The sequence below is a fragment of the Rhamphochromis longiceps genome, linkage group LG4 (assembly GCF_057381845.1).
Source record: "Rhamphochromis longiceps isolate RC_006_pf linkage group LG4, R_longiceps_female_GT1.1, whole genome shotgun sequence".
In the NCBI taxonomy this organism is placed as follows: Eukaryota; Metazoa; Chordata; class Actinopteri; order Cichliformes; family Cichlidae; genus Rhamphochromis; species Rhamphochromis longiceps.
Window position 1 is genome coordinate 37,644,521 of NC_140560.1, and position 13,388 is coordinate 37,657,908.

The 13,388-nt window shown below is 50.2% G+C and overlaps 1 protein-coding gene across 1 annotated transcript; it reads left to right on the forward strand.

Annotated features, from left to right (window-relative positions):
- Positions 1-4,160: 4,160 nt before the first annotated feature.
- On the forward strand, positions 4,161-12,724 carry casc3 (casc3 exon junction complex subunit). Its single transcript, XM_085404901.1, has 12 exons — positions 4,161-4,372; positions 5,716-5,740; positions 5,827-5,882; positions 5,975-6,205; positions 6,323-6,471; positions 6,679-6,852; positions 7,003-7,883; positions 8,270-8,443; positions 8,597-8,695; positions 8,810-8,976; positions 9,124-9,331; positions 9,881-12,724. Exons 1-11 carry the CDS (start codon positions 4,187-4,189, stop codon positions 9,268-9,270), a joined length of 2,289 nt encoding a protein of 762 aa, XP_085261027.1. The 5' UTR covers positions 4,161-4,186; the 3' UTR covers positions 9,271-9,331; positions 9,881-12,724.
- The last annotated feature ends 664 nt before the right edge of the window (positions 12,725-13,388 follow it).

Consider the following 13,388-nt stretch of genomic DNA (forward strand, 5'->3'; position numbering starts at 1 on the left):
GCTCCTGCAGTTTCTGGAGGAGCAGACGAACATTGTTGCTGACATCACACCTCAGTGATTTCCATTTGTGATTATCATGAAAGAACAGCTCTGTGTGTGATAACAGCTGTCCAGAGAAAACTTGACATTTTAAAACAGCATCTTCAGCAGGACGGTGCACGTTTCCCCTCAGGGAAAGAAATCCAGGGTGCTAACATCACCTCACATGCTGCATTTGCACAAAAACTGACGGAAAACTTTAAGGATCACTTTGATGGCTTCGCTTTGGAAGCTCAGCTCCACCTTTTCATGAAGAATCCCTTTCTGTTGAAGAATATCCCTGCATTCTTACAGGAATGCCTGTAAATGGGTGGATGTAGGTTCTCTGCAAATGGGACTTGTGTATTTCCAAGCTGATATACAGGAGCAATGTGCAGCGTCTGATCCTGCTGCCTTCTGGATGCAGACTGTGCCAAAGACTACGTTTCCAGGACTTACCAAAGTTGCTGTTGCCTTAACCATGTTTTGATCCACATGCAGTCGTGAATCAGTCTTCTCAACTGTTAGCATGATTAAAAACAACTGAGTAATGAACATTTGCATACATGCTTACGAGCTGCATGGACCCCGTTTCACCCAGACTTGACTGACCTCAGTGAGAGGCAGCACTGTGCTTTAAGTTACACTGTGATGAGTTTGTCAAACCTTTTTTCTGCACTTCTTCATTTTCCTGAATGTTGAGGATTTTGTTAGGAGACTCTGTTGCACCATAATGTTCGTTTTTATAGATGTTGCAAAGATTATTGGATAATTTCAGTGTTAAACAGTTTTTGTTTAATATCGGTGGTTGAACTGCACTTTTCTATTCAGCAGGTGATTTAATGGGCAATGAACAAAGAATAATTGATCCGTAGTTACAAGAAAAAATCTGTTAAATGTCAAACTGACTTTTACACTAAAGTGCAAAACTCTGAGCTGTTTGTCTGGAGTCTGCAGCTTCTCTGTGTTAGGTGCGGCTGTGTGCAGACAGGAAAAGGACCCAAGGTGCAGACTCCAGAGACAGATGTAAACTCAAAAACCGTTTTAATGTTAAACTCAAATATAACATAACTGGAAACGATCAAAAAAATAAACTAATACCGGAGGACAGACAGAACACACAGCTTGGTAAACAGTAGATCGCGACACAAACACAGAGAAACACTGGGCTTAAATACACAGAGGGAGCAATCAGGGAATGGGTAACAGGAGGGAAACACAGCTGGGGCAAATCAGGCCTAACGAGACAAGAGGAAGCAAAACCAGACACATTAACATCAGACATGGACTTTCAAAGTAAAACAGGAAACACATAACACAGACTGAACAAAGACACAGACTCACATGCAGGCACTACAAAGGGAACAGAGACGTGGGAACAGGGCAGACACAAACACTGACTGAACACGGGGATATAGGAACTTAGGATACACATAGATGGTTGAACTAGACAAGGGGATGCAGGTGATAGGGGAGACAGAGCAACTAAAGAAGACAGAGACATAAGCCATAAGACAGAACTTAAAGAAACCAAAAACTAGACAGTATAAATAATATCGTAAACTCAAAAACCCTGGGTCGACGACCCAGGCATCCTAACACTCTGCTGCTCTCGTCTAAAACAGCAGCAGCGCCGCCACAGCGCCATCTAGTGGTGGTTTCACCAAAATTAAGTGTCACGTCTTTGCTGTTCTTCGGGTTCAGGGGATCAAACCTGTAAAAGTCCTGTTTCACGATCACCTGGTTTGTTTTTCATCTTTATGGTTAATAGTTATCATAGTTTTTGCTGCACTACATCACAACGTTTCCAAAGATGAGCTTCAGAGAGTCCGCGACAGAAGTTTGTTGATATTATATTTAGAACAATTTCAACACATTTACTAAGTAAAGTTTTTATAAAGTATTTTTACACTTTGACATAACAAAGCACCGTGCAAAGAAATAAAAGCTCAGAATAATCACAGCAAACGATCATATATGAAAATGCAATTGATCGCAATACAAACTGAGCTTAAACACACAAGACAAGAATGAAAGAACAGAAGGTAAAAAGAAAGAAAGTTATAATCAGTAAGAATTTCAACAGGAAGTCTCGTTAAACAGAAACATTTTCAAGTCCACAGCTTTGGTGCCTGAAACACTCTGAACGCCACAGGCCGTGGAAGCGCAGGCGTGGACGTCAGGCACATTTTATGTTCTGCTCTAACTGTGCTGCTGCTTTTGTTCTCATCGTGCATTCGTCTTAATACATTCTCATAAAACAGAAAGTTTCATTGCATTCAGAATAAAGCGTTATCATTTCAGCACCACGGACAGCGCATCAGCTCCACGCTCTGTGACCACATCAGTCACTCACAGCTTTGACCTCACTGTTAAGCTGAATCACAACCTCCAGCTTTCTTGTTCAGAGCCACGTGAAAGCTGATGTATTTGATTGCAGAGTGAAATATTCTGCTGGGCTTTTTTACACTGTAATCCATGTAGTGCTTTACATAAGCACGAGAATGTTTAAATGAATATATATTTAGGAGAGTATAAAATATTAGCCGGATAAGGGTGGAGTGCCCACTCCGGGTCGGGGATGAGTTCCTGCCCCAAGTGGAGGAGTTCAAGTATCTCGGGGTCTTGTTCGCGAGTGATGAGAGAAGGGAGCCGGAGATCGACAGACAGATTGGGGCTGCAGCTGCAGTAATGCGGACGCTGCACCGGTCCGTCGTGGTGAAGAGGGAGCTGAGTGTAAAAGCGAAGCTCTCAATTTACCGGTCGACCTAGTGTGCAGGAGTTCACCTGATTCGTGATTTCACTCCTTTTGTGTTAAAATATACGTGTGTGGTTAATTATGATTATAAGACTGAAGTTAACCCGCTCGCATTTAAAGCCAGTCATCCACGAGTCTGTCAGTGTCTGTGTTTCTGTCACTCCAGCTGACAAACACCAGCATGTATTCTGGGGTCACTGAAAGGCCAATCATTTTCTAAATCGAGGAACAGAGTGTCAGGAAATTCCTAATTTTCAAAGTAAAGGTTCTGTTACAGGGGGGAAAGGTAACTAAAGGAAATGGTCAGGATCCTTCAACATTACACTTTTGCAAAACAACAGCCTTCGATTATCTGTTGGACGTTATCGATGAGCTAAAGCTGTGAAACTGTTGTCTCCCTTCAGCTTATTAGCACGATGATTTACTCTCCTAATAAACTCAACTGTAGAAACAACAGCAGAAGTGTCCTACGTGTGGAGAAATGTGCATCACAGGGTTAACAGAGAGTACAACAGGACACACTGACAGGGACGAAGGGAACTCAGGTCTGTGTAAACAGTGGGAACTAACTGGGGATAGGAAATAGACAGGGAACAGCACGCAGGTGAAGACGGTCGGACACACAGGAAGTCAAACTAAAGGTTAAACCTGCTGTCTGGAACAGGCACGCCCTTAAAAAGCACAGATGCAGTGCTGGGCTCCCTGAGGCCTCGGACTTACTGTGGAGAGGTTATTCTGCTCTGAGCCAGCAGCGCCGTCCAGGGGTGACCGACGGAAACGCGCTACTCTGACGTCTTACCTGTTCCTCAGGTTCCGGTACATACCTGTAAAATATCACCTTTTGCTTGTCACCTGTTGCTGTGTCAAACTACAAACATGTAGATCTTACTACAGTACAACAACACTGAAACTCACAGCTCAGCTTTAATCCAAACATGATATAAGCGTGACCTAAACGTTAAAATAAAATAAAATAAAATAAAATAAAATAAAATAAAATAAAATAAAATAAAATAAAATAAAGGGGAGACGCTCACGTTTCAGAACCACCGCCTGCCTGCAGAAAAATCCTGCTAAAGCTTTGCATCATCCATCAGCTGCACATCCAGATACTTTAAATACTTTGAGTGCTTTTACCTGAATACATTTACTTTACTAAAGTCAGACCCGCAGAACTCTGTTTGTTGTTTTTCTTTAGATTTTTATTACCCACTTTGTTTCGTTTCTGTTGTACAAGTTACGTTTTATTTTCTATTTATTTATTTGTCGCATTTTCAAGCGTGTTAGTAAAAGTTTACAAACAGTAGATGGCGGTAGAGAGAAAAAGAAGCTCTTAATCGTCTCACTGAAGAAGAACTCGGATACCCATAATCCTCTTCTTCTTCCGTTTTCAACCATTCGAGTCCTAAGATGGCGGACCGGCGGCGAAGGAGGAGGCGCGCGTCCCAGGACAGCGAGGATGACGACGAGTCCGGGTCGGGTTCGGACAGCGGGAGGTCCGGGTCCCCGTCCTCGAAGCCCCGGGGACGGGAGCCCGACCCGGCGGAGCCGGCCGCGAGCCGGGTCCCGGCGAAGAGCGACGTGGAGTCCGAGTGTGTGAGTACCAGCTAGCGGCTAATGTTAGCTCCCAGGGCTCGCCCGGTCCCGGGCGGGAGATCAGAGCCGAGCTTTCCGGCGTTAGAGCATTTATTCCGGGCCAGAGACCCGCTCCGGGCCCGGGTCACTGTGGGAAATGAACCCTGGATAAAACAGCAGGTGACGTGTTCGAGTCCCACAGACAGCTCGGTGTTTGTTCGGCGTTAGCTCGAAGGAAACGGGTAACGGCTCCGTCTGACGGTTCTGGTCCATGACCTCGGGAAGCCTGGCGGTTCGGGCTGGAACAGACCGAGTAGCTCGCTTTAGCGCTTGTGTCCGAACCGGAAAGGCTCAAACTAACACGGACACCAAACGTGACACAACACCAAGGTGTGAGAGTGATGTCCGGGACCCCCGGGCTGGCTGCATCACGCACCTCCGCGTGACCCGAGGTCTGAGAGAGGCTCTGGGCTGAGCCTCCATTTTGTGGCCGTGGGTCTGTCTGAGATCATCCCGGGCCCCTGTGGTGGTGTTTGGCTGCCGTTTTTGGTCCCCGCAGCGAGGGGAAACATGACCGATTCAGTCCGAGCGCAGTGCAGCCTGAGGCGGGTTTACTGGCTCCAGGATGTTTACATGACAACAAACAGCAGATTAGTAAGAACCAATCAGCAGCAGGCTTGTTGATGAGTGTGCTGAAGTGAAATGTGAGTCCTGCCTGTGATTTCAGACCTTTGCTGTGTTTAAGCGCTGTTACTTTGGTTCCCAGTTTCCGGGCTTCTGCTTCATCTGATCTCTGCTCTCCTTCGGGTCGCCACGGCAGCTCTGCCTCCACCTCCTCCTTTCCCAGCATCCTCCTCTGTCACTCCACCCCTCTGCATGTCCTCCTTAACTACATCCATGAACCTCGTCTCCTCCTGCCTGGCAGCTCCATTTTCATCATCCGCCCTCCCTCCTCTGCACATGCTCAGACGCTCTCTGACTCCGAGCTGTCGCTCATTTCTGACGCTCAGTTGCCTTCTACAAATCAAACATCACAGCAGGTCTCACCACCTTCTCATAAACCTTCCTCTTCACTCTGGTAAATCCTGTTTTTTATCCGGATGCACAGACACAAAGTGAATCTGGCTGTTGGCGTGAGATCAGACCGAGCGCCGGTTTGAAGAGACTGACTCTGTGAGACGTTTGATCTTTGAGCTGCGTTCAGACTCTGCTGAAGTAATCCGAGCTGTGCTGTTGGTGGTCTGTACGGCTGAATAACGTGCCCGGCGCTCTGTGACGCACTCGCAGCAGAGCTCTGACACAAAGCCGCGTCTGATCCTCGGCGCTTTGGAGCTTAACGTTGGTTTTCTTGTTTGTCGTTGCAGGAGAGTGAAGACGGCGTTGGAGAAGGTAAGCTGCTTCTTTGCACCACTCTGAAGTCACAATCTGGGAAATCAGGCCGCTGTCGGGTGATTTCACTCCTCTTTGTTTTTCAGCCGTCCTCTCAGATTACGACAGCGCCGACCCCGAGGACAACGGCTCGCATTCAGAGGTACGACCGCCGACTCGCCGCTTCCTCTCGGCTGTGACGTCACGTTTTAGCCTCTTTAGGGAGTGTTTCTCCTAAAACTGTGTCCTCCTCAGGGAGTGGAGGAGGAAGAGGAAGCAGAGCAGTACAGCGACGAGGAAGCTCCAGCAGCAGCCAGCGAGCCCCAGCCCCCCACTACAGACGGGCCTGTGGAGGGAGCGCAGGGAGAGGAGGAGGAGGGCGGAGAAGCTGAGGAGGAAGAAGAGGCTGGAGGGCGGAGCAAAGAGGAGAGCAAAGCAGAGGAGAAGGGAAACCTAGCAGGAGAGCGACAGAGCGGAGACGGACAGGTGAGACAGGAACAGGAAGTGAGCCTCTGCTCAGGCAGAAGGGTAACAAGAGCGAGGGGAGGGATTAAAGACGGTACCTGCTGCCATCTGATTGGTCTGATCTGAACTTTCATACAGGAGTCGACGGACGACCCGGAGACGAAGGCGGGGGACAAACCGGGGCAGCAGCTGGACGACGACGAGGACAGGAAGAACCCGGCGTACATCCCGAGGAAGGGTCTGTTCTTCGAACACGACGTCAGAGGGCACGCTCAGGAGGAGGAGAGGTAATAGCTACATGCTGCACGCTGACAAACTGAAGCGCTGAGAGTTTAGGGAGGAGTTAGACGGGCTGGAACGCTCCGCCCACAGATTTGCGTCACTGCTTGCACGGGTCAGTCGTAACTCTGCGCAGGTTAGGGCTCGTTTTTAAAGCCTCTCTGCTGTTACCTCATCGATGTGATGTCATTTATGTCCTCTCCGTCTGTCTTCAGGCCGAAAGGCAGAAACAGGAAGTTGTGGAAAGACGAGGGCCGCTGGGAGCACGACAAGTTCAGGGAGGAGGAGCAGGCGCCCAAGAGCCGCGAGGAGCTGATCGCAATCTATGGTTACGACATCCGAAACGGCGGCGGCCCCGGAGACCGAGGGTACAGACAGCGGAGGCCCAGGTGAGCGGCGTGTCGGCTGAACGTTGAACGTCTCCAGAGCTGCGAGCTTTGGGACGTCCGCGGGTCACTTTGAGTGAGGTCATCACACTTCCTGTAACGAGCGTAGCCGCTGTTGGTTTGATGTTTCACCTCCGTCTCTGTCTCCTGCAGACCGACTTTGTCTCCCAGCAGAGACAAACGGTGGCGAGATGGAGGCGGCGAGCGGCCCGTCCGGTCCTGGCAGAACAGGGGAGGAGGTCTGAACCGAGGAGGAGCTCCTCCACCTTCATCTGTCCACCCCTCCTCTTCGTCGCCATCCTCTGCACAGCGAAGCGGCGTCCCCTCCAGACCGCCTCCCTCCCGTAGCAGACCACCCCAGAGTAACCTGCACCCCCCACCTTCGTCTCACTACAGGAACAATGAATCAAACGCACCCCTGGTGCACCACCGAGAGCGGCCGGGTCCTCGGGCTGAGGCGGAGCCTACAGGGGAAAGGGGAGGTGTCAGAGGAGGGCGAGGAGGAAGGGCGCCCTCTGTGGTCATTGAGGACATTACAGTCAGTCAGGGAGGGGCCACGGAGCAGGACTTGAGCGTTGGCGCCGTAACGCCGGCAGCGTCGCCACAGCCGGGCGGTTACCAGTCCACATCGCCGAGACGCCAGCAGGAGCAGCGAGGCGGCACGGACAGATCTGCATCAGGATTGGCCGCTTCCTCTTCCGGCTCCGACCCCTCCCTTCAGTCGGCAGCAGCGACCAATCGGGAAGCTTCCCCTCCCGCCGAGCGGCCAGTGGAGCGCAAGTCTTACTCGCTGGCTCGCAGGACTCGCTCGCGTCCCGCAGACCTGGGCAGTAAACAGGCGTCTGTGGAGGAGTCCGTTGCCGGGGGCAACACCTCTTCTCCCAGCAACGTGGGGGGAAAGAGCTGGTCGGGTGGAGGCGACGCGCCGAGCCAGGCGGGAGGAGGTGTGACGGAGCTGGACCAGGACGTGGCTCGACTCAATCTGGCCAGGCAGAGCTGGAGCCCGACCTCGTACGTGCGGTCTGAGATGAGAGGTGAGCGCTTTTACACCGTCACCTCACAGGTGGCGCTCACGAGTCAGGTGGTTCATGCTAAATGTTGACTGAACAGCTTCACCTGAGGCGGCGCCAAAACAAATATCTACAGCAGTCTTACACCTCAGTGATCTCTGGTCCCTGTGAGGCTGAAACACCTGCGCAGCTTCCTGATGTCTCACATTCTTCTTCTCTCTGTAGATGTTTGGCTTTTTCTAACTTTGTCATTGTTCTGAATTCTCATGCAGACTAAATCTTACGTGTTCCATAAAAGTCAACATTTGAATGTTGTTGATGATGAATGTGGCTCCATGTTGGGCCCTGTTATTTGGCGCCCCCTGAGCGCGTGTGGTTGTCTGTCGTTAAACCAGTCTCTCTGACCGCAGGCCTTCCTAACCCCCTGCACATGCCCAGCGGCCCGCCGCAGTTCTCCAGCATCGAGGAGATGGGTGTCGGCAACAACCGGGCCAAACGCTACTCCTCCCAGCGACAGAGAGCCGTGCCCGAGCCGGCGCCGCCCATGCACCTGGGAGTGATGGAGGGACACTACTATGAGCCCAGTAAGCCTAAGATCACGTGACCAGCACCACATGGCTACGTCACATCAGTTTCCAGCTGTTGTGAAACACCGCAGCGTCCTTTTATGAAAACGAGCTGCTGGAGAAGAAAACGTCGCCTCGCTGTGATTAACCTGCTGTCATTTTCTGTCTCAGTGTCGTACCAGGGACCAATCTATGCCCACGGGGATAGCCCCGCCCCCATGCCGCCACAGGGCATGCTGGTGCAGCCTGAGATGCACATCCCGCATCCCGGTAGGTGGAGTTTGCAAATAGCAAAGAGAAATGAAACATGCATGAAAGAGTTCGGGTCTTAGGAGGTCAATGGATGTTGTCACGCAGTGACCTCATGTCTTCGTCTCTGTTAAGGTCTCCATCCCCACCAATCAGGAGGCCCCATCGCTAACCCCGCCCTATACGGAGGCCCACCAGTGTCTCTTTCACCAGGGCAACCACAGCAACTGCTGCCACCGCCTTTCTACCCTCCACCGGGGGTCATGACCTTCCCCTACCCCACCATGTACCCAAACCCACAGGTACTGATGTCAGTTTAAAAGGTGGCGTGGAATTCACTCTGATTGGCTGTCTTCCTGTCTTTGAGCCTCAGTTTGTGGCCAGTGTCGTGTTCTGTGCAGGAACAATAGAGTGAAAGTTTGATCCAGGAGCTCTCTGATTGGTTGCAGGGTCAGACCCAGGTGACCTACGGAGGCGTGACGTACTACGACACGGTGCAGCAGCAGGCCCAGCCCAAGCCTTCGCCCCCCCGCCGCACATCCCAGCCCGTCACCGTCAAGCCCCCCCCTCCAGAGGTGCCCTTTGCCTCAGAGTGACTCTGCCCCTCACCCCTCCCTGCCACTCCATCTCAGCCTCGCTCTGGTCCAAAAACTGTAGGTGAGTAACACCTGAGGGGGGAGTAGTGGGTGTTTTTAGGAGGCTAATGCGAACGAGGAACGCCGCCCCCTACAGGTGGGCGCAGGAAGTGCACAGGTCATTCTTTGTAGGCTCAGGCTACGTCCACACGTAAACAGCGTTTTGGGTTCACGTGTTGACGAGGAAAACGTAGGGTTAGCCGCACATCGTCAAACATGTGCACCACTGATTCAGGTCAAATTTACAGACTTCTGATTGGCCAACGTGTTGACACGGTTTGCATTATATCGCCACCGGCTGCTGTGGCGTGTTCTTCACAGCGTTTGACTTCGTTTTTTGTGTTTAGATGTGGACGCAGATCCTTTTTTTTTTTTTTTTCCCCCAACTGTACGTGTGGACGTAGCCTCAGTAAGAACTGTGACGGAGGAGAAACGAGCGAAACGATGCGCAGGCACAGAACTGATCCAGGACTCGTTATCAAAGTTTCATGCTTTAAACTAATCAAGTCGTTTAAACAAAAACAAACATGATTCTTGTTTCTTTGATGTTTGTGTGTCCCTCTGTCCGCAGGAGCGAGGTGGGCGGGTCGGTGAGGAGCTGCGGTCCAAAAACATCCACCATGGTAAAGGAGGGAGGGCGGGATGGAGACAGGCTCCGCCCACAGCATCACTGGTGGATTCAGACTTTCTCCCCTTTTTTTTGTTTTGTTTAGCCCGTGTAGCAGTCGGGCGGGTCGGCGGTTCGATGCTGTATCTTTGAGCAAAATGGGACTGACGAGTTGACGAGGAGTCGACCTCGGCGCTGTCGGTGCTCTCAGAGTATTTTTATTTGTTTTCTGTTGAATCTTGGAAACGGATTTCTGCGTCAGGCGCTCCTCCTGCAGGAGGACGCGTCGTGGTCCATCCGTCGCAGTTACAGAGTTTGAAGACAGCTCGGCTTGTTTTGGCTTCTGCTCAGTGCTCATTCCTCTAACTTTAACGTGTAATCAGCAGATAAACATGTAATAAACGGTTAATAACACTTTATAAAGGTGCGGTAACTCACGTGGGCGCTCAGAGGTGCAGGTAGAGCAAAGATCGCTTCCTCCGTGTTCGGACGGCCGTAGTTTAGCGAGACGTCGCGTGTGTTTCAGCGTTCAGTGAAACTGCAGTTCAAACTTTAAACGAGACTTCAAACCTGGAGGAAACAAAAACAGCTTGAATCAAATCCAGAGCTTCTCTCTGACAGCATCACTGCAGCTAAACGCACTCAAACATTCCTGAATGTTTATAATCCGGATATTTTGCTGTGTGCCATCAGAACAGTCTCACACGTGCGACGCAGACGCGTGAGACTCGTGAATAAACTGAGTTTAGCGACTTGTTTCTGTTTAAACGGATGGTTTTGACATTTCGGAGTGTTTTTGAGCTTCAGGAAAATAATTCCAGCTTCTCGTTTTTCCTTATCGTAAAGATTCAAACTGCAGACCTGCGATGGGGGCGGGGTTTAGGGTCCAGCATTAAAAGAAGAGTTATGTACTTTGTGATAAATGAAGAGAATAATTAGCAGATTAAACATCAGATAGTTTAAGTTGAATTAAGCTGAACTTTCCTTCATCCTTTATGAAGGCCTCGAGTCCTGTAACGGCGCCGCGTCCCTTTAACGTGCGGCTGTCTGCCCTCCTGAGCGTACACGTGTCACTTCCTGTTGCGATGGGGAGTTGGGGCAGGTGGAGGCGGTTCGTGTTGCTGTGCAGGCGTACGTGTAAATAGAAGCTGCAGAGTAGAAACATTCTAATAGGCTTAGAGGAGCTTCGGCAGGGACCTCGAGCGAATCGATGGATGATGGAGAGCGGCCGTGTGGGTTTGGTTTCCTCTGTTCTCACGTCTGGTTTTTTGGGTTTATTATCGTTGTTGTTGGGGGTGCGTGCCGCCTCGTCTCTTTGTTTTCTGCACACAGGAAGCTCGAGCTAAAACTTGATGATGAACGCCAGGCTGTCATGTTTCTGTTTGTTTGCGCTCCGTGTTCTGGGAGCTCGTGGTCGGACGTTAGCGTTCCTCCTCTCGTTAAACTCGGGGAGTTGTTTGACTGATGGGTGAGGACAGAAGCGAGTTGCCGTTAGAAACGCCTGCCGTTCAGCCCGTTAGCAGGGTCGTCAGGAGAAAACAGGTTGAATTTAACAGGAACATTAATCGTTCCTGATCCCCGTGCTGATGTTTGATTGGGGGGATTCCTCTGATGGCGGGGCTCGGATTCAGTGGGAGGAAGTCGGGGTTTTGGTGCTTGCATCAGAAACGACACCGCTCTGATCTTCGTTCACCTTCATCGGAGGAGGAAGAGGAGGCCTTCGGCTGTGACGGTAGCTTCAGCTCCAACCGTTAATGTCCACAGATGTTTCAATAAAGTTTAGAGACGTCTCCTGTTCTCTGGGTCTTTCTCTTTGTTTTCTTCTCTCAAATAAATCCTGCAGAGCTGGAGTTGGGCTGACTGCTGTGACCTTTGACCCGAGCCGCCCACACTGCTCACTGTAGCTATGTCCCAATTCATAGGCTGCATCCTTCAGAGAAAGCCTGAAGTGAGCGGCTGTGAAACGGGACGGTCGAACCTTCAGATCTGCGTCACCGCTGTCTGGGTGGAGTTTAATAAACTCGCCGTCTGCTCCTTGCTGTCTAAAATATAACAGGACACCGGAGGAAACTCGACCGTCTCACACTCCTGTTTATCAGTTTTCCGTTTGACGTTTATTCAGCTGTGTGAAAACTAGAACTTTAATCTCAGCCACACCGATTTACTCACAAACAAATGAAACACTGAAAAAAACAAACAACATTTTTAGGTTGTTTAAGTGACTCATACATCACGTTTAACCTGAGCAGAAAAAAGACCGCGGGGGGTTTGAAAGCGATGTGCCGGGAGTCTGGGCGGCTCCAGTGACCCTCGAGCTCCCGGTCAGCGATCGAGCTGGTGGGTAACAGACATCCCTGAAAACGTCGCAGCACTTTTGCAAATATGTGGTGTCTTGATAAACAGAGCAGACATTTGAAGTTTACACAGCTACGTTCTCACCAGGAAATATGTTAAACGTTTATTTTGTGACCCAGAAAGATTAATAAGAGTAACATTAACGCTAAAGGCTGCCGCCATTGTTGGAAACTGGAATTGGCTGGGCCACACTGAATTCTGGGATAGGTGGGCCACGAAGGACACACCCGATCCATCCTTCAAATCTGGGGAAAAGGAGGACTCGTTTGGAGGAGTCTTCGAATCGGGACAGCCTTTGTCACCTGGCTGTGATGTAATCGGCCTATGAATCGGGACATACCTTGTGACCGCAGTTGTTTTACAGTGATGATGATGACTGCATTGATTTGGTTCTGTTTCTATGTGGAGAACGTCGTCGTCCACGCAGAGGGTCAATAAAGAACCTAAAACATGTTTCTGCTCACTGTTTAGATTTATTTATTTTTTAAATAATTTTAAATCCAGCAGAAGCTTCAGGAGGGATTTGGGTTCAGCACCAGCAGCTCTTCAGATGTATTCAAATCAATCATCCAGCATCTGAGCAGGACGCCTCCTGGGCGAGCCTGGTGGATCCAGAACAGTCTGCTCACATCCTGTCGGTCCACTCTGGTGTCATCAGGTGTCGCTGAGGTGTTCAGGACACTGAGCGGCTGATGGGCAGAGCCACAATGAGGCAGAATCATAAAATCACAGACTTATATAAAAAGTAGCCAGCGTGCTGTCAGTGTTTGACTCTGCACTAATTATTCTGAAGCCTCAGTGTTTGTCTTTTGTTTGCTGCAGCCAGCATTCACATATTTTGTTTCATTTATTTAGATTTTTGTTTTCCATGAATAACAGTGATGATGAGAGCAATGCAGTGAGTCAGGTGTCAATCAGCACCTGTAAAGAGGTAAACATCTCAGACAGAAGCAAGTGAATGTGAAAAATGATCAAAATGGACATCACAGCTGTCCCTCTGCAGTCTGGGGTTCAGGCTCCTCAGTGGGAGTTTGGGGGGTCTCGTTGGGCCCTTTGTGTCCTCGTGGCCGCCCCAGTTTTCCTCGGTGCAGTAACTATTCCGTCCAGCAGGCGGCGG